Source organism: Parasteatoda tepidariorum, chromosome 2 (assembly GCF_043381705.1).
Source record: "Parasteatoda tepidariorum isolate YZ-2023 chromosome 2, CAS_Ptep_4.0, whole genome shotgun sequence".
Lineage (NCBI taxonomy): Eukaryota > Metazoa > Arthropoda > Arachnida > Araneae > Theridiidae > Parasteatoda > Parasteatoda tepidariorum.
The window spans coordinates 50,303,811-50,329,932 of record NC_092205.1 but is presented as its reverse complement, the minus strand read 5'-3'; the positions used below and the strand labels follow the sequence as shown (position 1 = coordinate 50,329,932).

Genomic DNA, 26,122 nt, shown 5'->3' with positions numbered 1-26,122 from the left:
TATAATTTATTTTAACTTCACCATTTCTGCTTCTTATCTTTCTAAATATGAAGAAACTAAATAATACACATAAAATAAACTTCTTGCATTTGTTGCATTTCTGAAAGGGATTGCAATGTCTTGACAAAGGGACAGAATATGCAAACTTCGTTTTACCGGATGATTTTATGCTCAGTGTTGATTAAAACAATGATTTGATGATGTTTCGTACTGTTTAATTTAACAGTACGCTTGGTTGAATAAAATTATAAAAATATTTTTACTAGAAATTTCTTAGCATTGAATTTTAGCAAGTATTTAAAGACACACATAAAAAAATGAGAATAAGCATAATAAAATGTTCCCTTCTTTATAACACCAAGTGTTAGTTTGCAATTAATTTGAAAAGAGCCATACGCCTATCGTAATCGGTCAAGATTAATAATTCATTACAAATTAGAGAAAAATTTTGAAGTGACAAAATGTTACAGAAGATAAATTTATGAAATAAACTTATTATATTTTTAAAATTAAATTAATTGAATAGATTTTACTTACTTAAATAGTTTTCAAGTGAAATATGAACAGAATAGTATTGCAATTAATTATTTTTTGACAGATAATGATGTCATTCTCTTTATAAACAGTCTGGTTTTGTAACATATGGACTGCTTGAAATTCTGTCTGGGCATACTTTAATGTTAAAATGTGTGACACAATAGAGGGGAAATATTGAAAATTTGATTATAATCTGTATGAATTTAGTGATATGATAACAGNTATATATTAATTTATCTTTATTATTTTCCTTGTTTTTCCTAAATTTTTAATTTTATATACATATATAGATGTAAACTATAGTTCTTAAGATTGATAAAATGTGAAACTTAATGTAAAACTAGTAATAATTTAAATAAAGTATTTTTGGAATCATTATTTTCAACCAAATTATGTATGTTTTTAACTTAAAAAAATGTAAGCGAGACATTGGAGTAGCAAAATAGTCAAAAAACTTTTTTTTAAATTTTTTTCCAAGTTTTTAATGCAATTATAGCTCAAATTTTCGGAATTTTTCCAAAATTAATAGTGCGGATACAATTATTAAAGTTGATCATAAAAAAAATTTATCCATCTCACATACAATTGTTATTATTGTATAACAAAACTGTTAATAAATGATTAAATTGTGGTTGATTGATTTATGTAATGACTGTTAATAACTCCAAACCATATTTGTAATCGTATGAAATGCGGGATACTAAGAAACATTCAGGGAAAAGCGTGATGCATTTCGTGCAGTCTCGTAGAAATTCGAAAAGTTTTATAAAGTATAATAAATAATTCTATAGAAACAGTTAGACGTAAAAATATCATTCTTAGTAAATCTTGACTTTCCATTATATTGTTGCCCCGGATCTTTCAACTTTGATAATTCTAATAAGTAGTTTCAGAAGTGAAAAAATATATATGTATAGTTATTAGAATAGGAAAAAAGATAAATTTTTTTAAAGTGAAACTTTTTTCTTTTAGTTACATTAGTTTACAATGTCTTAGCTACAAAATATATAAGACATCCACAGTTTATCAAAACTACACATTGTTAAAAATTCCATGAGATCAAATAAAAGCTGCAGGTTAATTGTACATTGCATTGTACTTAATAGGAATTTTTCTACTATATTGCCAGTAAATTTGAATTTGTATTAATTTAAAAGCAATTTTTCGTCTAAGAATAATCTAAAAATTTTTTGTTTGTCACTTCAGTTGTAATGCTTCTTTGAGGAATTTTTTTCAAAAATCATCCCATAATGTATAAGAAATATAAATATTTAAAACGAATTCCTGTTTAAATTCCTATGTTTATAAAGGCTGTTTTAAATTAAAAGTGTATATTTATTCCTTAGAATAGCTTATAATTCTTCTTAATTAGAAATTATTAAAAATGAAAGAATTAGAAATTATTCCCCTTAGCAATAAGAATTTTTAAAGTTAAGTCTATAGAGTATGAGATGTTTACATTTATTTAATTAAAATACTATTTTCCTATGTTTTTTGTTTCTAAATCTGAATTTCAATTCATTAATGTAAGAATTTGAACTCATAAAAATGCACTACATAAATAAAAACAACAATATTTCATAATTTACGAAAAAAGATAACTTAAAGAAAAAGTTCTCAACCAAGTTCAACCAAGATTTCAAATTTGATGAGACTCTTAGTAAATTATCGCTCAATAACAATATTCGTATTGAAGTTTTGAGTGTTTATAAATCGCATTAATAAATTACTTTAAAAAATAAATCCGGCTCACGTTAGCATTGAAGTGTAGATTTGATCATGTTATAATAGTATGATATCAAAGCCGATTTTTTGTTTCAATCATGTACATTTTTAGTTATTCTGTTCTACCTGTAGTTGTAATTGTTTATAATCCAAGTGTCATTTTTCAAAAGCTCAAGTTCTATGTTATCAATAAATACTTTTAAATCTGGATCAATATCAATCTTTCAAATTAATTTCATTTAAATTTTATTTTATTAGCCTAGCCAAACAATATTTTAATCATTCATTTTTTTACAAATTTACCAGTAAAAACTGCTAAAAGCAAAGCTCCGCACGAAAACACAAAAGGCTCCATATTTAAATTTATTTGCCAAATCCAGTCAGAGTTCTGAAATTTGGAAAGTGGATTGAAAAAAGAGTATTCAACTACTATATATATGTGTAGTTCAGACCATGGCTGTCAATTGTTTGTGGATTAGCTGAATACCTATCCTATTACATGAAAAACATTTTGATTTTTAAAAAAACAACAAGAGTAGCATATCACGTTTTTGCAAGGAAAAGTTGCGAGAACAGTTGAGAAATTGGCAAAATTTTCTAGTTAATGCACAGTTGGTAGTTATTATTTTCGAGAATTCAAAATAAATTTTTTTACAGTATTTGCAGATCAGTAACAACAGGAAGTCTGTAAAAAATAAAATCAAGTTTCTCCAAGTTTTTGAGTACAAATAAAATTCTATGCATAACTATTATAGAATATTGCTCATTAATTATAATAAATGTATAATATTAAAGTAATATTACCGTCAAAACACTCTTCAGTTTTCTCACAAACATTGGGACTGAAGAGACAACCTGAAAATTAAAATAAAATGCATTATGATACGAATGTTATGAGTATATAACATTTTTATTTTAAAAGTATCTACTTTTTCTTAATGAAACAAAATTTTTTGAATAGTTGAAAAATGTTTTGAATCATAAATTTATATGGTGAGCAGTATGAACTATGAAATTATTTACTGTATTGTTTTTATATAACCCTTACATTTCAGTGGAGAATAAATTTAGCCATAGATGAAACGAAGTGTGAACCAATCCCATAATCACAAGTAATATGAATTAGTGTACATCAGAGAAAAATGCATTTTATACTAATATTTACAGTATATAGTATAGCACATATGAACAGTGCCACAATAAAAAAAGTGAACACTTAAATAATTTCTTATTTTAAAGATTGAAATTTCAAGTACTGGAACTAATTTGAACAGTTTGCTGTTTCTTTAAATTTTCGATTGAAGAACAGTGAAAAGTTTGAGCCTATTTATGTCACATTCATTTTTTGAGTATTGCGTCCTATCTCCAAAACTAATAAAGTGAACCTAAAAAATGTTTCATACTATTGCAAAATATGTTCCTTCAAAGATAAATCCGTGTAAAAATTGCTTTCATAATTAATTATATTTTATTTTTTAATTAACTAATGTTTGAAAATTTTAATTGTTATGTTCACAAATCTTTACACCAAATTATTTTACATAATTTGAAATGACAAAATTCAAATTTTGTAAGGAATTAATCGAGAAGTTTTTGAAGAATAAAAATTAGAAAATTATTTTCTTTTGAAATATCGAAATAAACAAAAGGGAAATCAACAGTGAAGGCTCCTAATTTTTTGACCTTTCACCGGCGACTGAACTATTTTGGACTACATTTTCTGGAGTACAGATACTTTCCTTATTTTACGAGCAAAGAATCCAAATTCATCTGATAAAGTATATGCTTATTAAAAGGAAGTACATCTTGTATCAGGTTTTGCAACTTAGAATAAGAGCTAGAATAAGAGCTTAGCATATTTAAATTTCGACCTTAAAACCATTAATATTGAGAATATGTGACTTAACTGATAATTAAACCAAAAATATAAAATTGCGCCAATTTTCTTTGAGCATTGAACAATCTTTTAATAGAATACCTATTCTATCTTGCATCTGATCACTGTTTTATGTTTTTTTTCTTTTTATTCATAAAACCTTTATAACTTATCATAACGATTTTAAGCACATATTTATAACGTCAACAAAAGAATATTAACAAAATATAGGTTTAAATTCTGAATAAAAATAAAGGAAAGTAGATAAAAAATTTTATCATCATGCACACATTTAACGTAGTGGATAAAGAAAAAATTAAATCCTACATAGTTAAAAAGTAGTAAAATTAAGATTTACCCTTAGTTTTATTCTTTTAAAATCATCGACATGTAAATTAAACCTGCACTAATGATGCTGTCAAAAATTTCTCAAGAAAACTTAATTGTTAAAGTTTGTAGTTTACAATTGCATTTGTTATAGTTGAACCAATAATTTTAACTCTTAAATGAGAAATTCAAGTATAACATTAAAAAGTACTAAACTTGCACACTTTTTATAAAATATTTTTGATGCATGCTTTCTTTAATGACTTTTTTGTTCCTGTAAAATCTTCAAAATCTCTCTAAAACACTTTATTTTTATCTAAATTGTAAGAAATTCTTATCTTTAAACGGTTGTTATTCCATCACTTTAATTAAAAATCATTGTAAGGAGTAACTTTTTTATACCGCCTTCTATGCACTTTTTTTTCTTTTAAAATAATGATTCTCAAGAAACTCATTATCAATGCTTTTATGCGAAAACTTGTCTCGTAATCTAGAATAGCATTTTTATCATTTTATTTCGCAAAACTTTCTCTTCATTTAAATGAGGGAGAGATTTAAAAATAAGTTTTCCTCGAATAAAACCAGTATTAAGTTACTCGGATGACTGTTCTTTTTCTTTATTTTTTTTAATATTTCTGTGGTCTGTTACCAAACCCAATAGTTGAAAGTGGAATTTTTTAAATGATGGTTTATTGTTACTTTCCGTAGCAAAATTTCAAAGCAATTTCTAAGGAGGAAAAAAGCGAATATAATCATTTTATTAGTTCGCCCTTTAGTGATGTCCAGGAAATCCAGCCGCCTTCTAAAAGCGACAATATCACCGCTATCTTTTTAATCTATCGTGATTAACACTTTGTTATTAATAAAAATCACAAATCTTGATGGGGTGAAATTCAAAATTTTAATGAGGCGTAGTTAATAAAGGTGGGTGTCTTATTTCCCGGACTCTTTAGAACAAACTTTCCCTGACTTTTTTTTTAATGAATTCAGGGACCAGTATCTTAAGTAACGAACTCTGAATGGTTCGGAGAAGAGAAAGAATTTTCCCTCTCCTCTCCTTAAAAATAGGATGGAATAAGTAGAGAAAACGGGGAAAATATAGAAACCTAACCCAGGTATCTTGGAAACTCAAAGATCATGTTTCCCGATACGTGGGATCAAAAGATTTTCCTGAAGCGGATCCATACCTGATGAAGAAAATGGGGAGGAACGAGGGAGGATGCTCCACGAGGGGAGATACTAATATGAAAAGATTCTGAATCTGGAAAAGGTATCATGTGACATACAGAAAGAATGCTATCTTAAAGAGGACATTATAAAAATTTTCCGTAAATGTATCGAGTACTTAGTTCCTATTAGAGCATAATTAACATGAGGGCATAATATCTATTACGTCTTTATATTTCAGATAAGTACCAAGCATAGGGTTCATTTGGAATAAGGCATTAAAAAAGCATTAGTATAAATACATTTAAACTAATGCATTAATGTATGAACTAACTTCAAGAGGAAAATACTACATTTAATATTTTTCTAATATTTCATATTAGTAATCAGTCTTGTGCATTTATTTTATAAAGTATTGTATTACTTATTACATAAATGTTTACTGTATCATATTAATGGATCCTGTTAATAGAAAAAAGGTTTGGTATTAATAACAATTATTGGAATGTGCTAAATAATTATTTGAAATAAGGCTAGGTTTTGAAGATAAATACCCATTACAACATAAATGTAATGGAATAATGGTATTTATCTGGAAAACCATATATGTAATATATTTTATTCTCCTATTCGTATTTTCTTTTCCTTTTTCTTGGATTTTTAGTTTGTTTTGTATTTTTCTTGGATTTTTGAGATTTTGTTTGATTTGTATCTTTTTAGAAATTTTTTTAAAATTATTCCTTATTCCATGGTATTGATGTTTTTTACTAAGGCTACATAAATACAATGTTAAAAACCACCATTTTAGCGGATATAAACGTATGAGCTGACGACAGTTTATATCTTTTCGGTATTTTGTTTTATGGAATTTTTCAAAATGTCGATTATTTTTTCTTAATAGTTTTTATCATTCTCTTTTAACCGAGGATGATGCATGGAGGTTATTTTATAATCCCATGCATTCTATAAGTTCTGATTCCTAAAAAAAATTAGAAACTTATTCATTTCTTTTTTTATTAATAGCTGCTTTCCATCCTTATCTACCTCTTTGGCATAATTTACCTCTTTGGCATGTATGCTTAACCTTTAATTTATACATTATGATTTTTATTTGGTACGTGTTTTGATTTTTTCATAGGAATTAAATACGGATGCCCGATGCGTGATTGTCGAAAGGAAAGGCCATTGCTCAAAATGCTATTTTTGTCCCTGATGAGACTCTAACACCATAACCTCTATCATAATAAAAAGTAAAAACCGAATATCATTTAAATTTGTCCAAAAGTACATCATTGAGGTAAATAAATCATTATTTCCGAGATTAATGAATTGGATTGTGCTACTGATACGTCATTTAAAAACCTGCTCTGGTTCCATTTATCTAGTTTAAATACAGTGGTGAGAAGAATATGAATATTTATGAATGATACATTTATGAATCCACAAATATTGGTGTCTCGGAAATGATTGATGATATGCACATATGATAAACTTTAAAGTTTGTTCAGGTTCCATTATTATAGAAAAGAGTGGCCTGTAATTTAACATTTGAAAATAAAGTTCAATGAATAACTTTTGAAGTCGCTGAGATGATTTGAAATAATTTCTAAGCCATTAAGTGTACACTGATTAAAATGCATTCAATATTGGCATCCGATGAGGAAACAAATAATGTACAAATAATAAATGCACAAGTAATTAAAATTACTAATTTTAATGCAGATTTCATGTAGAGATGACATGGAAGAACCGTGATACCAATGGTGCGAATTAAATCCAAGTTTAAGATTTATCTACTTAAAATGAGGGTTTTAGCAGATTCTTAAAGAGATACATACTAGATTGACAAAACAGTTGGATTATATTGGATACTATCTGATTTGACAAATAATTACAAACAATTTGGTTCGGATATAATAATTTTCTGAACAATTTGGTTTGGTTATAAATAATTTGATTTACTTGGCTATTAATTGCTCAAAATCCAAATTTGAAAAAAAAATATTACAAATAGTTCTCGATAAATGCATACCACTTATATTGTATTTATTTTAAGTTTTAATTTTAAAAAAAACTCCTTTAATAATTCTCCTTTAATTTTTTTTTTTAGAAAAAAAATATTGCGCGGCTTTTATTAGAGAAATGATCATAGAGTTAATTTGTTCTTAACAGCGGATCTTGTAAAATCTAAATTCTGACGATTCACTTCTAATCTAAAATTATAAATCTAAATAAACCTAAATCATTAATATTCAGTTCATATTAAGTTAAAAAAATACCAATGAAGTTTCAGTTTTTTTGTGTAAGTATTTTTGATAGTCTTCCTAACTGTGTACGAATATCAAACACCTATTATGTCAATTAATGGTCAACTTAAGCAAATATGCAGTTAATTTGCGTTTGAATCATGAACTACAAGTTCTTATGTTAAACATTTTTGTGACTGTAGTCAACAAAATAGAAATAAAAAAATTTCTGAAAAAAAAGTTTTGCTCTAGAAATCGTTAGTTTTCCTATAGTACTGACTTATAGTCTTTATGGATGGATCTGTACAAAATGCTAGAAAATCACTCACTAACCTAATGTTTGGTTGAATTGAAATTAATTATGCTGAAAATGATAAGAGAACAAGGCATGTTTCGTATTTTCTTATTGGATATTTAAAGCAGTAATGAGACCAAAACAAGTAAAATGTTCAGCTTTTCCAGTAATTATAGTATAGCATAGTTGCTTTATTGAATTATTTTGAAATCACAATTCTCAGTCGATATTTTTTCCAGGATATATATATTTCTATCTCACTTAAAGAAGTATAATTTTTTCGTATTTACTTTTTAAAATATTAGTGTATATGAAGTATCTTAATTTTTACACCGTGACCAAAACGTTCTCATACAAGATATGAAGCGAGTTATAAAATTTTTTTATTATTGTAACTATAATCCTGATTCCTTTCAGACAATTTAGTGTAAAGTAGTGTTCAGAAAGTTTAGTGTAAGGTCCCCTCCACCATGTCTCTTATAGATATGTTATTGCAAGCTTATATTTTCTACTACTTATAATTTTTCTTTACCTAGAAATAAATAGAAATTCAAAGAAATAGAAGAAATTCAATCAATAGAATTCAATTCAATAGAAGAAATTCAAAGAATAAGAAGAAATTCAAAGAAATAGTGATAGGTAAATTCATCAAAGGAGAGCAGCCGGGAAAATTTTTTAAGAAGTTGAAAAATCTGAGGGTGAAGAGGGATTTCCTTTCCAGAACTATCGAAAGGTATAATGAGATATCTTAAGTCGATAACAGAAGAAGATCTGGCAGACCGTGATCTCTTCGGACTAAATAGACTGTAAAAAGGGGCAGGGAAAGGATCTACCAGAAAGCTAGACAGAGAATTCGAGGTGTTCAATGCCAATCATTCTGAGAATGGACCTTGGGTGCAAAGCTTATAGAAAGAGCAAAATTCAGGAACTTCCAGTCTCTGCTAAGAAGAAAAGGTGGCAGAGGGTAGAAGAAATTCTTGCATGGCACGCTGAGGAGGAATGATTGAGGTAACTATATGTTTTATATGTTCTCAATCCCCAAAATGATAGAAGCGGGTTAATTTCTATTGATAATCAACCTGAAAGGCAGTATTTTGTTCCTCGTTAACAAAATGCCTTGTCAGTGATATGGTTTGTGATGCTATTTCAAAAAGATGCAAACTCCAGCTAGTTTTCATTGAAAATGGTGCAAAATTCAATGCCCAATAACAATAAACTAAGATTTTGGAAAAGTTTTACTTCCTAGTATTCAAAGTATGTTTGAGTGGAATATTTCTGCTTTTAAAAAGATGGTTCTCCTATAGTGCCCGTGTGGTTTAGGATTGGTGCCTCAAGCATTTAGTTAACTTTCTGTCGAGGAATTAATGGCCACCCAACTCCCCATATCTGATCCTGATTGATGATCACACAAGATCTCATTACTTTATAATTATAAAATCACCAATCTTAGCAAATTTATAAATGTAATTCAAAAGGTATGGCAGAAAATGCAGATGGAAGAAGCACATGCCGCATGTCCTGGATTTGAAAAGAGACTTAAACTTGTTAAGAAAGTAAAAAGCGGTCTTATTTCAAAACGTTTATTGTACACATACTTAATGATTGCTACCTTAAATCAAAATGTTTCTGCATGATTTAAATTTTATTATTGTAATAAAAATTTGAAAGCGTATGTGAACTTATTGTTCATCATGCAAATTGAACCAGCTTTTTATCACGAAAAAAATTAAAATAGTACTGCTATAATCAATTAGTTTAACACACATTTGCATATATTTTTGTAACAATTTAAACACCGATATAAGTGGTTTATGCTATTGATTAAACCGCTTTTTCAAATGTTGGAAAACGTTTAAATTTTGCTAAAATACGCATTTATATATTGTTAACAGAATTTAATTTCAAAATTTTCAAAATTTGAATTTAGGTTAATTAAGGTTCATGTTAATAAACTAAATATATTATTGGTTGCAAGTTGAAAGAATTATTTATTAATTGCATATTAAACAATTTTTCATTAATAATTGCAACCAAAGCTCCAAATATATAAATAATAATAATACTCTTCACATTCCAAAAATTAAATTAAAAACTAATACTTCCAGTTCCAGGACTCTTTGTGTAATTCTGGAAAGGAATGTGTTGACTTAACAGAAATGGTAATGGCATTTTAATGTCCAACAAATGATTAAAAAAAATTTCATTACTTTTTCAAAAATTAATTTTAGTTTCTGAAATTAATTTGGATTTCAAAAATCAAACAGCATTTTTTTCCGCCCTTTTTTTTAACAGAAAAAAGGCTCTGCTTTTTTTTTTCTAAATAAGATACGTATTTGTTACTCAAGATACGTACTACAGCATTTTTAGAATACTTTTCTACATCTTAGTTTAAAGCTGAGATCTTTTATACTTCTTTGATTTTGTTTAAAATAAACATATAATTCGCGGGAATTTTCCGATGACTGGATTGGTTAAAGGTTTATTATTAAGCTCTAAAGTGCTTTTGAAGATGAACGGAGCCTCTTACATAGAAAACTAATTTAAATCAGAACGAGAGAGAGAAATCCGAAGAAAAAAAAAAACACTTGGAGGTAATGCATTGATTTCGACCATTTCAATCGATTCATCAGAGCATCTCATTAAGCGAGGAGCACAAATGTTAATTTATGGGACCGGATGAAAAGTCTCGACCACCTTCCGATGATCTTAAAGATTTTTGGTATTTCCTTGAAAAGCCGCATCGTCTTCTCCAATCAGAATTTGAGTTCTGCTGATTGACATCGGATTCCATCGAGAAATCATCAGAGAGTGGTGGACTTGTACGAAAGAAGGCGTGACTTTCTTAAATGGTCGCCTGATTTCGGGAAAGCATTCAGTTACCTGTGTTTCTATGGAAACCGAGAGGAGTATGTTCTTTTTTTCTTCTTTTTCCTGGACTTCCTCTCCAAATCTCAGGAAAAGTTTCGCTTTCTTAGAAGCAATTCCAAGCAAAAGATGTTGAGGATGTAAAATTATTCTTATATAAAGTTTCCAAAAATGTTATTGAATTTTAATTTACGACTGGAGTATTATTTCGTAATTAAGAAACAGATACGCTCAACAAGATTTAAATCTATTTTAAAACCTTTTAAAGAGATCAAACAAAATGCCGCTTCTTGTTTATTTTTCATTATCAGATTTCTAAATATATTGGTACGACGTAATTTAAACAAAGAAAAGACATTAAAACTTCCTTTACCATAAAATATAAGTCAAAACACATGATGTATTTTAAATTCCGACACTTATTATAGCTTCCTTTGATTCAATCTGAATAGGTTACGGAATTGAAACGTATAATTAAAATTTTTTTAATACATTTATTAACAAAATGTCGATCATAAAATAATTATGTTTCCGTTCTAAGTCTAATTTGGTTCTAAGTAATACGGAATTCATATCATTGAATTCATAAATATACGCATTAGGTGTAATTTCAAATTTCAATTACGCTAATCAACAGTAGTAAGGATATGTTTTATTATAGTATCCAATTTAATACAGGCCACAAGGTAGCAACAGCAAATATGCCACTCTTATTAACGTAAATCAATGTTGGTATTAATAATTTTTGTCGAAAGGGATGAAAGAAAATAATAGGGATACAGTTTCAGAAAATTATTAATACGGGGAAAAATAGAGAGTAATGGATGGGGACTGAGCATTTAGGGGAACCCAGATTAGTCTGAAACGTTGTTTCATTTTAGAGCAGTGAATTTCTCTCTTTCTCTTAATATAATGACGATAAATTATCTCTTGTGATAATATGATAATATCGTAATAAGATAAATTTTGCTTGTATTAACCAGATAAATGTCTGTATTTTAAGCTGATTATTTTGGTATATATATATATATATATATATTTACAACTAAATATATAAATACAAAAAAACACGAANATATATATATATATATATATATATATATATATATATATCTATTTACAACTAAATATTGAATTTTTTCTGTTAATATCGGAAATTCTGTTACAATTATATTCCTGTAAAAATATTTAATTAGCTGCAATTTTTCTTTAACTGTATTCTTCCGAGAAAATTGTTAGTGTAAAAAGTGACGCTGCATTTTTAAATATCATTTTTAAAAACCTTAAGAAATAGACTTTTTATATCCATGACATTTATAAAAATGACGGTAATCAAATTTACTATTAAAGATTGTAAAGTTTGTTTCCTTTTTGAGATCGGATTTGAAAATTAATTCTGACGAAATTAGTTATTCCGAATAGTACATCAATATTATGCGTAATAATTTGCGTTTGAGATATTGTTTTCGTCTTCATTTTTTTTTTGAAATGTTCTTATAATTATACTCTGAAAAATATTTTATCTCGATGCAGAACAGTACTATTACATATTTCATTCGACTACAATTCACTCGAAAAATTTTAAGCTTACATAACTGAGTGAGATTCTCTGCTAAAAGAGTTTTATTATAGTGATAAGGAACTTTTTCTAATCCAAAGTTAGCAGACAAAATTTGAAGCTTTGTTCTTTTCTGCATAGCAGTAAACTATTTTTTATCTTAAAAATATTCTATTTCAGCCCATCTCTACTCATATTAATGCTTTGCAAATTCATAATTTTGAGAATTAATTTTTGCCCGTTTCTAGCTCAAATTTCCACATATTCATTACAATTCGAAAAAGACACTTGGGCTTGCTACAGCACTGTATTGGAACAAAATTATGTTCGATTGTAATTACCATGGAAAGTTTTATTTTTTAAAACTGACATAACACTATACAAATATTTTAACATGCAGAAAAGAGACATATTATAAAAAGACCTGTTAAAGAAAATGAAGTAAAATTACCAAACTGTATGGTAATGAAATTTCCAGTAGAAGACCATAAGTCTGGTTAATAAACCCAAAAATTTAAATCATTCATTTGCTAATTTCTTGGTTTACATGGTTAGCAAAAATTCTGGTTTTAAAAATTATAGTTCTTATTAATACACGTTTTAAAAAATTGAAAACTGAAAAATAAATTTTTCTGAATGATTGATTTTTATGTCATGCTCTGAGAGGTAACAGAAAAAAATTATTAAAATATGAAATCTAATTTATTAAATTTTATCACATATTATTAGACCACATTTTCGTGTTAAATTTAATGAAATAATTACTTAAGGCGTTGGAAAAAATTACGGAACTTTTTGATTTTCCCATAGAGCCAGGTACAAGGTAAATTTTACCATATTCTGGTGTTTTCCGCCATACTTTTTTTCTCAGTGCATGATGCAAAATGAGGTCTTCTTACTCTTTGTTCCTTTTTAAGCAAACAGTGGCTTAAAAAGTTTCATATTTTAACATTAATAAGCATTGTGTGTTAAGGTGACGTTTCTTCCTATCCCATGAAAATCAGATTAGATTTTTTTGAGTAATAAGGAAATCAAGAATCATGTAAAACTGAGAAATTTGCAAACTAAACATTGGAAGAAACTATTAATTATCTATTTTTTTCTTAAAAATACAAAATTATTGTATTATTAAAAACACAAGCTCTATAGAATACATTTGATCATAGTCTCTGAAAAGGTATTACTATATTTTGAATTAATAAAAATAAATTTTCAGGTGCAGTGCATTGAAAAAAAATTCTGTTTCCAAACGAATAAAACGCAACGAGCCACACTTGAAGCGATATATTGTCCTTATTGTCCTTTTGCCAATATTTGATTACTCCAGCAAATCGGGAAACATTCCGATTTTAGTATGATGGTATATCTTTCCTTGAGATTAACAAAAACAATAAATTCCGGTTGTGATCTGGTAAAATTTGAGTATCCCAGTAAGTCGGAGAAGTATGGGAATTTTAAATGACGATAAATTATACTTGATGATAATATCGCGATAAATTTTTGCTTTTCGAGTCCAGAAAATGGTTAATGATTAAATTTTATTCCTGTCTAACTGGGAAAACGTTTTTATGATTGAATTGAATTTCTGTCTAACTGCTTGAAAATGAGTCGCAATAGAGACTGATAGAAAAACTCTATTTAGCCATTAAAAACCATGAATAATAAAGGAATTGAATTTATTAAGAATTTAATTTATTGCGATTAAAATTAGCATAGTCATCAAGCAAGAGGCGCATGTAAAAATTTGAGAATTTTAGATATTTGGAAAGTAGTCCAAAATTCGATTTCAACATTTGACCTATATATTTCGCCTATAAACGCAGGTTGCTATAAGCACAGTTAAATAAAAGCATAATTATAAAACTAATATTATATATATATATATATATATATATATATATATATATATATATATATATATATATATATATATATATATATATATATATATATATATATATATATATATATATATATATATATATATATATATATATATATATATATATATATATATATATATATATATATATATATATATATATATATATATATATATATATATATATATATATATATATATATATATATATATATATATATATATATATATATATATATATATATATATATATATATATATATATATATATATATATATATATATATATATATATATATATATATATATATATATATATATATATATATATATATATATATATATATATATATATATATATATATATATATATATATATATATATATATATATATATATATATATATATATATATATATATATATATATATATATATATATATATATATATATATATATATATATATATATATATATATATATATATATATATATATATATATATATATATATATATATATATATATATATATATATATATATATATATATATATATATATATATATATATATATATATATATATATATATATATATATATATATATATATATATATATATATATATATATATATATATATATATATATATATATATATATATATATATATATATATATATATATATATATATATATATATATATATATATATATATATATATATATATATATATATATATATATATATATATATATATATATATATATATATATATATATATATATATATATATATATATATATATATATATATATATATATATATATATATATATATATATATATATATATATATATATATATATATATATATATATATATATATATATATATATATATATATATATATATATATATATATATATATATATATATATATATATATATATATATATATATATATATATATATATATATATATATATATATATATATATATATATATATATATATATATATATATATATATATATATATATATATATATATATATATATATATATATATATATATATATATATATATATATATATATATATATATATATATATATATATATATATATATATATATATATATATATATATATATATATATATATATATATATATATATATATATATATATATATATATATATATATATATATATATATATATATATATATATATATATATATATATATATATATATATATATATATATATATATATATATATATATATATATATATATATATATATATATATATATATATATATATATATATATATATATATATATATATATATATATATATATATATATATATATATATATATATATATATATATATATATATATATATATATATATATATATATATATATATATATATATATATATATATATATATATATATATATATATATATATATATATATATATATATATATATATATATATATATATATATATATATATATATATATATATATATATATATATATATATATATATATATATATATATATATATATATATATATATATATATATATATATATATATATATATATATATATATATATATATATATNTATATATATATATATTACGAAAAATCATACTTATGAACCGAATGAAATGATTAAAAACAATTAATATGAAACATTGATGGTTGTTTGATTGTCTTCTTTTTGTCGTTATAAGTTACAGATGTGTTATTACTTTAGCGTCTAAGTGTAAGAAGGAGTACGGTACTTTGGGCCGCATTGTTCGCCGAAAAGAAAAAAAAGTATACTCCTTTATAACTTCTGAATTTGCGATAAAATTTTCACGAACTATGTCTAAATTATTTTATGTCATAAATTTAACTATGCTAATTTACAAGTGCAATTGTTAAGTTGCAAAATCAGACACAAAACATACTTTTTCCAAATAAACATACATAAATATTTTTGACGAAATGGATTCTAGACCCTCAAAATATGGAAGGTACCCGTATTCTGAATATTAATTAGAATTTTTAGAGAATTTCCCCTTTTCCCGGGAATAAAAAAATTTATATTCACGAATGTAAAAATTTTGAACACGTTTACTTAAACATAATTTCTTGTTAAAAAAAATTATTATTATTATTTAATATTTTATCGAATATACAAACTGTCAAAAAATTTTGAGCCACAATGTAAACAAAATTTCGTACCGATTTAATCTGCGTAGTTTAACCCACTGGCAGTTTAGCAGATGGGTAAAATTGGGTGGATGCTTCTCCCCAATACACGATTTACCTATCTGATAAAAGGAGAAAAACAGGTTTTGCTGTACGGAGGAGATTTCAGGTTGGAAAAAAACTACGATTTTTACTTGCAGAACAAGGAGTGGATTAAAAGTACATAACTCAAAATTTGAAAGGAATCATTCTGAAAGTTCTCGAAACTCTAAAGTTCATTTAAACGCAAGTTTTTTTTAGAATGGTGAAATAAGTGAAGTGAAATTCGCATTATTGCTCCCAAACTTTCGACCACCTTTTGCTTAAGTTATTTGAACCATATTTTTCTGTCAACGGTTACCAAAATACTTTGATAAAAAAATTTTTTTCATTGGAGAAAGTACTTCTTTCTCAGAATTAGAAAATCGTTTTACAATCAATCAAACAATCTTGTCATGTACATGAATACAAAATATGAAATATCGTGTACTCTAATTACAAATTGGTCTAAAATTGAAAATAAGTATACATCTGAAATTAGGTCCTTGAGCCATTAAGATTTAAGTCCTTAATTTAAGTTTAGCGTGCCCATCTTCCGCCTTTAAATGTGTATAATTTCACTTACGCCTTCTACCCACATTTTAAATGCATGAAATTCCAAGTGTCTCAAAGTAGCCAAAATTCAAGACAATTCCTCATAATCAACCACTGTGGTGTGACGTAGCACTTGCGTTGTTTCATTCTTCTACTTTACACTTGATGTGAGAAAAAAAATTGTGGAAAATTTTTTTTATTGTTCAATGCTAAATATTCAAATATTATAAACAAATTTTCGTAAACCAGCTTAAATATTTATGGAAATATGGACATTTTTATAAAAAAAACTTACATATTTTGCCATAACTTAAAAAATTTTCAAAAAAATTAAACAAAATTTTTGGAACAATTTAAGATTAAATACAAAATAATTTCTTTAAAAGTCGAAAAAAATGTTTTCTAAAGCTGCTTAAAATATGAGTAATTAAAGTAATTCTTTTACACTGCGCATGCGCGGGCGAATTTAAAATATTTTTTTCTTCGTTTTGTAGTGAATCTTATTTGGCAACTAATAAAAAATGTCCGACTTGAATATCTTAAAATTTAAAAAGTTTCAATCAATTTTCTTAGTAGTTTTTTTTTATTTTTAAAGAAAGCTAACATGATATGTGGTTTTCCAAAAATTTCATTTTGTATTTTAGACAAGATTTATTAAAAATGACACCGACATTGTTGGGGATCATCCCCCACAATAGTATCTCTTTGGCATACTTACTTTCTCTAGACAATTTCATTTTGGTGGATGACCGTTTATTGAATGGTATAATCATTTGTTATTTAATTTTGTCTTATGATACCAAAAATGTTAGCAGAAAATTCTTTATAATTTCTATCTTTCAATTAAAAAGTTAAAAACTACTTTGAAATTTTTTTTTATCAGAATTATCAATTCCCCGACTCAATTCGTTATTTGTATCGATAAATATAAGATAAATAATAAATACTCGTCATAATAGCTTCTACCACTTACATAACCAGTAGTCATAATAACCAGTTTCTACCATACAAATAATGGTGAAAACTGGGCATAAGAATTCATAGATTAAGTTTCAGGTATAAAAATTATTATGAATGAAGCATCAGAAAGCATTGTGAGTTTTTTTCCGTAAATAAAATTATTTAACAAAAAACTTTCCCACGATTCCGCGCAAAAAAAACAAGAAATAAAACATTATGTACAATTTATACAAATATATTTAAGTTAATTTTCCATATTTTATTTTAATTTAATGTACAATTTAACTTAAAATGTGTTATCTTATAGACGAAAAGTCCAGTGTTTATTTATTTCATGTTATTATTGCTATTCAAAATTCATCGATTTTTCATTTTCTTTCTTTGATATTTTATAAAAAATTCCTGCAATATATTTTAATACAAACTTTAAAAAGAACATCAAAATATCTGGAAAAGTAACTAAGCCTATATGAACTCGAGTCTTATAAGTTAAAACCACTTTTTATTTCTAATTTTTCCGTTCAAAACTTAGGAAAAGATGTTTTTTTTCTCTATTTTTTTAAGTTATTTTAATTCAACCTTTATCGCATTAGGTTCATGAAGTCTTCCTCAAAACATTGAGCTTCATTTTTTGCAAAATTTTAATATCTCTGTAAATTCGATACTGTCATTGCACCTCGATTCGAGGTCACATATATTTGTATATGATAAAACTAGAGAGAAAAGCTGAAACTAATTTGCTTCTCCACTCTGCTATAAGCAGAGTATATAGAAACTAGCCGAAGATAGTGAAACTAGAAGAAAATAGAAAATGGCAATAGATGAATGTTTTTTTTTAATATCTGAAGAAACAATTAAATTATTGGTTGAATTAAAATATTACGTAACAAAATAATATGGTAAAAGATGATATCGTAACAATAAATCTTTTTTTGAGATTTGGTGAAAGATAATTGTGTTCGTTTCGAAATTCTCAGAAAAATCTAGATTCAAGCATTTCAATTACCAGCTGCACCGCTCTGATTAATGATTCGACATAATAACCTAAACTTAAAGATATATACCAAGATAATTAATAAAGCTAAAATATTTCTAGTTTTTATTTATTGCTCGCAGTTGCGGCTTTACGTTATTAGATTAAGCAAAATATTTTTAGAAGTTCATCCCATCAAACTTAAGATTACCTTTAATCAAAACTATTTGGCATGATGTTGTTGCCCGTGGTCAACGCATGATAGTCATTATTTACCACATTCAAGCAATTTTCCCCGGTACTTATACTTTTCGATTGACCGTAAAAAATCTATTACCACAGTACCCATAATCGTATCGATTTTAGTATAATTAGTATTTATTAAAAATAAAATTATCATATAATACGAATTGTCAAAATTAATTAAGCATCAACGGCGTCTATAAGATTATGGTAATTTTTTGCTGTTTAACTTAACTTTTCCCCAATAACTTGGTTCTTAAAAAAAAATTATTTTTTTAAACATTGATTTTTAATTTACTTTTACAGGATAAGGCTTTAAAGCCCAACTATAAAAAAATTAACACATGGTTTCAGATAACTTCAGAAATTCGGGGACTTAGAACTCACATGCCTCTTACGGCGATAACTGATTTTGTTAAAAATAAACATGACGGAACACATAAGCGTTGGGAGGCTCTTTTAATAATTACACGTGTCCCCTAATAATTACTTACCCTAATATTTACTTCGGCACACGTGTCTCCATAATAATTTTTTTTAAATTAACTCTTTTTTATGTTATCACTTTTTTTAAAAACACCAACAAGAACTATTTTTTATTTAATAAAAAAGTAATTGGTGTAGATAGTTTATCAATAATTTAACAAAATAATTCAATGTTAAGCACTTTTATGTAAGTGGTATCTTAAAAACAATTTAAATTTTTTTTTAAATAATTTCGATTGTTACTTAATTATTTCAGCATTAGTTTATAATAGTGGTTTTTAGTTTTTTCAGTTTAATTTAGGCTTAATATATTTTTTGCAAATTACAGTTATTTTCTCTTTGTATAATGTAATAATTTTCAAACATAATACTTTTTTAAATGTTGGTGTTTTTAGTATTGATTCAGCTTATTTTTGTTTTATAGCATTAAATCGCTTTAAGCTTATTTTTAGTTCTAAACTACTAATCTGATTTGTTCGAGATAAATTTAGTTTAAACAGATAAATCTAGAATTTGCGTTAATGGGTACTAATTTGTTTCGTTAGTCTTATTTCAACCTTTCTGTTAACTCTGAATAATGAAAAAATAAGCATTTCTTTCAGAAATTGTTTCTAATTTCTACATACTTTTCATATGCAGTAATTTTTTTCGTGCGCACTACATATTTTTCATTGCTGTAATTTTCTGCGTCTTATATTTACTAGCATTATCAGTAAAAGTTCACTGAAAATCATATAGATGCACATGTAGATTTTATTAAAATATTTTTTGCCCGTTATAAAATCTTACGTACGGGAACGCACAAAATATTTCGTAAATTTATTAATAACTTTTTTAATTCAATTAATAATCTGAATTTGATGACGCAATCCCCCAATGTACTACGCTCACATTCATCATTGAATTTATATGACATAACAAGCAAAAATAATTATCTGGTTTTGCGATAAACTAATATGCAATAAACTAAACAAGCTAAAACTAAATAATCATGCGATAAACTAAATCTTACTTTTTTGAGAAATGATGGCTATCGATACAAACATCACTGATGCTATCTTTTATCATCTACAGTTTTAATTTATATCATTGGTTCTAACTCAAAAACAATCAATATATCATTGGTTCTTCTCCAAAGCAATCGAATTGAAAGATTTTTTAGGATCGGAGGAAAAATTACCCTTTACCTCCACTTTCCACATTTCAGAACCCAAGTACAAATGGATCTGGATTTTTAAAAGATACTAACACACAGACGGTCTCTTCATTTTAATATTATAGATTATATTACATGACTCCCCATTTATTATGCCTACAAATGGTAGGCATTTAGTACAGAATAACAATAAATGATGCTATTTTAAATAAGATTTTAACTACGTCTTTAAATATTTTCTGAAAAAACTGTTACGAAACCAAATTTCCTCTTTAATACATTACAGTTCACAATGTTAACTAATGGCAAATAATAAAATACATAAAAAATATAAAAAAAATTTTAAATATTACAGCTAGTTTCTATTCAAATAACAATTTGGGCATGCATAGTTGCTTTTATTACAAAAGGAGATGTGAAAACAAATGTACCACATACGGAAAAAAAAATTTCAGTAAACGCGAGAACCACTTCTTTTTAATTAAGCGAAAAAGTTGTAATTTGAGTCAAAACTAGAGAAAAAATTTATTTCCTCTCATTAAATCGTGCAAAAACTATTATTGATAAGATTTGGCCATGCTTTTCCTAAATGTGAAATTAATCAATTGCTCCCATTTAAAATGCATAACAGTAAAAGTCAGACTTTTTTTTCTTGCTGTTTTATGCGATCAAATATCTGCGGGGAAACCATTTGTGGAAGACAAAGAAGTAAAAATCAGTAACAATTTCTCAGAAGAGCAATAAAACATTTTTCTGGAGTAATGACGAAGTTAAGTATTTAAAAGAAACAACTGTATATTACTTTTATTCATTTTGAAAAGAAATGTTTTTTTTTTCCTACAAATTACTCGTACTCCTTTTTATAAAGAAATAAAGAAAGAAAATACAAGTCTGGAACTTGAGTTATTCTTTTACGAGAGTCTCTTGAAACATTGTAATTTCTTTAATATATATTTTAAAGTATATTCTGAAATGCAAAATAGTTAACGATAGAAACAGCACCATTCAAAATCAAATACGTCTTCCTAAATAACTATATGATAAATAATTTTTAAAAAAACTTTAAGCCTTCATTTTAATACTGATATTAATTTATGCCAAACGATATTTTATGAAACGTGTATTCCATAAAATATCAAAATTTTGATGAGAACTTTTAATATCAAATAATTACAAATAAAAAAGTAACTTTTAGGGTCTTTAGAAAACCTCGATAGCAGTATAATACCTTTACATTAATCATAATGAATGAATAAAAGGATCTGTATAAATAACGATTCATTAAAAAAATCACAACTCATAATAATTTGAATTCCAGTGTAGAAAAAGTAAATTAATTTTTAAAGAATTAAAATTTTACAATATTTTTTTATTATTTAAATGAGATTTAATTTAAAACCAAATCATTTTTTACAAAATTGTTAAAAATATTAAACGATGAATCCCGGTTAACATTTTCCATAATCATTAGCTCAATAGTCCAAATCAAGAAATTTATTTGACTATTCAATATTTTAGCATTTCTATTCTAATTTTAATTAATCATTTATAATGATTTTGACAACAGAAAGGAAATAATGTTTCTGAAAATATTTTAAAATAAGCTGCATAGATCAATGGTTATTTACCACATAAGAAATTTAATTTATAATTTTAGAACTTTTGAAACGAAACATCAAGATAAATGGAACCCTATTACAAAATTTATTCAACGAAATAACTATTTATATAAGTAAACGTAATGATATACATCTTACCATTATATAGTTACTTTCTGTTTTGAAAATAAGCATAAATCTTATTTAAATTAGTTTTAAGAATAAAATATAGCATTATTTTCACACTACGAACACAACAAAATATAAATATCCATCTCTTTCTTTCAGTCTAATTATCGTTTGATAGATTAAACTATTTTCTGTGAATTATCAAAATAATTAAGTTGCTTTATTTTTAGCACTTGGAATTTAATATATTTTATTTATGAACTGAAACACATTAAAAAATAATTAATTTATACATTTCTATTAAGTTTTAAAAAGTAAAAAAATTAACATCTAAATGCAAAGTTTACAGCGCCACTTACGGAAGTCAGCTTAACTGCTCGTTGGTAAATGATTTTATCGTTTTCATTTTAGTTTTCTTTCTTTTTTTTAATTTTCTTTACTTAAAATGTTTGAATGCTTTTTTAAAGAGTGTTGACTTTCTAGTTAAAACAAAAGACAAAAATACGTAAAATACTTAATAAGTTACAATGTGAATTTTTCTTTATTGAAAGTTTTCCTGTTCGTAAATTTATTTTCTTGTTTTATTTATTTTACACTCAAGTCAATACTTCTAAATAAAAAGATATTAACGAACTGTGCTTATTTGGAAAAAGCATAAAATCAATAATAATTTAACTTTTAAAAGATTAAAAGTATGTTGTGCTGATATTTTCAGGGAAACCATCTTTCTGTTAATTTGGTATTTCATGGTAAGTCGAATAATTGAAAGCAATCGGATGTTTTAAATGCCAATACAACCAAAGTCAAATTAATTAATTATTAAACCAAATAGTAATTACTTCAAAGCGTCTGGGTTTAAGTTTTAAACGTCTGGGCTTAAGTTATGCGGCATTTGTTATTAGAGGTCATAGTCATGCACCGAAATCGCACAGCAGTTTTCTGGGGGTCGAGAATAAAGCCCGTAGTAATTTATATATTTATATGGTTGGCATAAGCTATCAAATGCTTACTGTCGAAAGTTAGCAAATTTGCTTTCATACTCATAGCATAAGTTTCTAAAAATATTGAAGGGCGTATAATATATTATCAATTGTCATTTTTTAGTCAATATAAAAATAAACTACTATCTAATTTTAGCTAAATTGGTATGTTTCCTAAAGACTTATTTACATTAAAATAATTTACAAAAGTATTCTTGGGACTTAAAATTTTAATACTTTAGGCGTTGAGCTAGGCCATACTGTACAACAATTTTTCCTTCTACCCACTACTTTCCCATTTAATTATATTATGAAAAACCAATATTTTGAAAAGCCTGCATCTAAAAGTTCGGAAAAGACCGGTATTAGTGCTCAAAGCAATAAAAGATAAACAACATATATTAAATAAATAAAATTCTTACTCAAACATATTAATTTTAAAATGTTAGAAGTTTTAGGGATTTTTTATCGTTTCAAATATCAAAAAATTATTATGGAATAAACTTATCATCTGAAAAAAAAGTTTAAAGTAAAAGAGTTAAAAAGTAAAGTTATCTTAAGTTTTTCAACAAAAACTTAAACATAAATTTAGTTAAATGTTTTTTTTTTAAATATGCCATTATATGACATAATTGTGAAATTCTAATTTTTTGATTAAATTTTAAGTTTTATTGTTCGTAACAAAATATTTAAGAGAGGAAAATCAAATAACTGAGGCTTGTAAAAACAGTTTAGAAATATCAGTAGATGAGGGATAAAAAAAATAAAAAAATGTGATGCGTACAACTCAGCAATGCCAATATATTTTATTTTTCGACAGTTGATTTAAGAAAAAAATATATACAAAGCCTAAAGCTTATTTTGAACACTACAGCTTTTACAATAAAATAAAGCCAACAAATAAGCCAACAAACATGAAGAGAAGAAATATAGTCGAACATTAAAAACTTTTTAGATGATGAAGAAAAAAAGATAAACATTTGAAACAATATCCGAGATAAAATACCGCAAAAAAAGCTTTGAATACTGTTTTTTAAATTATCTTTCATTCTAAAAGAGATGTAATTTTTATTTTTGTTTCATTAATGTTGATGAAAAACTTGTATAAGTAAATGGATTTGAAGCTGTAGCCTTCACATCCATATTTTTTAAATTTTCACACACACACACAAAAAAAAAATTGTACACATTTGTATTTAAAAGACGAAATGCTCTAAGTCAAGCAACCGAGAAAAGTTGCCCTAAATTCGCCGACATTGTTGATTTAATTTTTGACATCCAGAAATATTTTAATCCTTAAAATTCGCAGCATCTTATTTCTCATGCTTCAAATGGAGACTAAAGATTTTGGAAAGGCAATTATATTTTACTAATATTTACAAATTCGAAAAACTTCTTATTGTAATAAAATAATTACTTTAAGTTTTAATGGATTCCACCCTCTGTTCTCTGACGATCAGTAACCCCAGAAGATAGCTATGCAATCCTATATGGCTTACTTTATAAGATTGCATAGCTATCTTCTTGCTTTGCAAACCATGCTCGCTTCTAAGCTAAACTCATCTGAAATAATTTCTAGCATAAAATCTTAATAATTTAAACTCATAGCTAAACGTTTCAACTGATTCCTTTATATAAAAAAAAAAAAATTCAATCAATAATAAGTTAATGAAATAAAATAACACGCAATAGAAAAACAAAACAATAATTACTACAAAAAACAATTACGATTGAAAATTCTGAAATGAACTTGAATCTGAACTTGAAGCGATCATTGTAAAGTTCTCAAATGACCTAACTATTAGGAAGACAAATTGATATAAATGATATATGCAATACAAAAACTAGTAGAAACTTAACTTCAATTACGCTTAAAAAAATCAGTTACTTTAAAAAATTAAGCGCAATTATAAATTTTAGGCGCAATTAACTAACTTTATAATTAACTTTAAGAGCACAATTATAAATTTCAGAATTTAGAGCAATCACTATTAGGCAGTGAATGTCTCTTACTCATTCTTTTAATGTTACTTCCTTTATAACTGTCATTAATGCTTTTTTCTGCTAAACGAGTTCGCTTTTTTATTATGTTTAAAAATCGTATCAGCACGACTAATTCTAAATTTTAAAAGAATAACAATAACAATGAATAAAATTATTATTTACTGAATCTGCATCCCTATTCGCAGTCCCTCGCTCATTCTAGTCGCACACTTAATATATCTATTCCTCTTTCCCTCCCTCCCCCTCTCTCTCACTATATATATATAT

The 26,122-nt window shown here is 25.2% G+C and overlaps 1 protein-coding gene across 1 annotated transcript in view; it reads right to left on the bottom strand.

Moving 5' to 3' along the window:
* Positions 1 to 26,122, bottom strand: part of LOC122269256 (tyrosine phosphatase IA-2) — a 336,473-nt gene that overhangs the window by 207,824 nt on the left and 102,527 nt on the right. Inside the window, exon 2 of the mRNA XM_071188254.1 lies at positions 3,067 to 3,117. Coding sequence (XP_071044355.1) covers positions 3,067 to 3,117 — 51 coding nt within the window. The remainder of the gene's footprint in view (positions 1 to 3,066; positions 3,118 to 26,122) is intronic.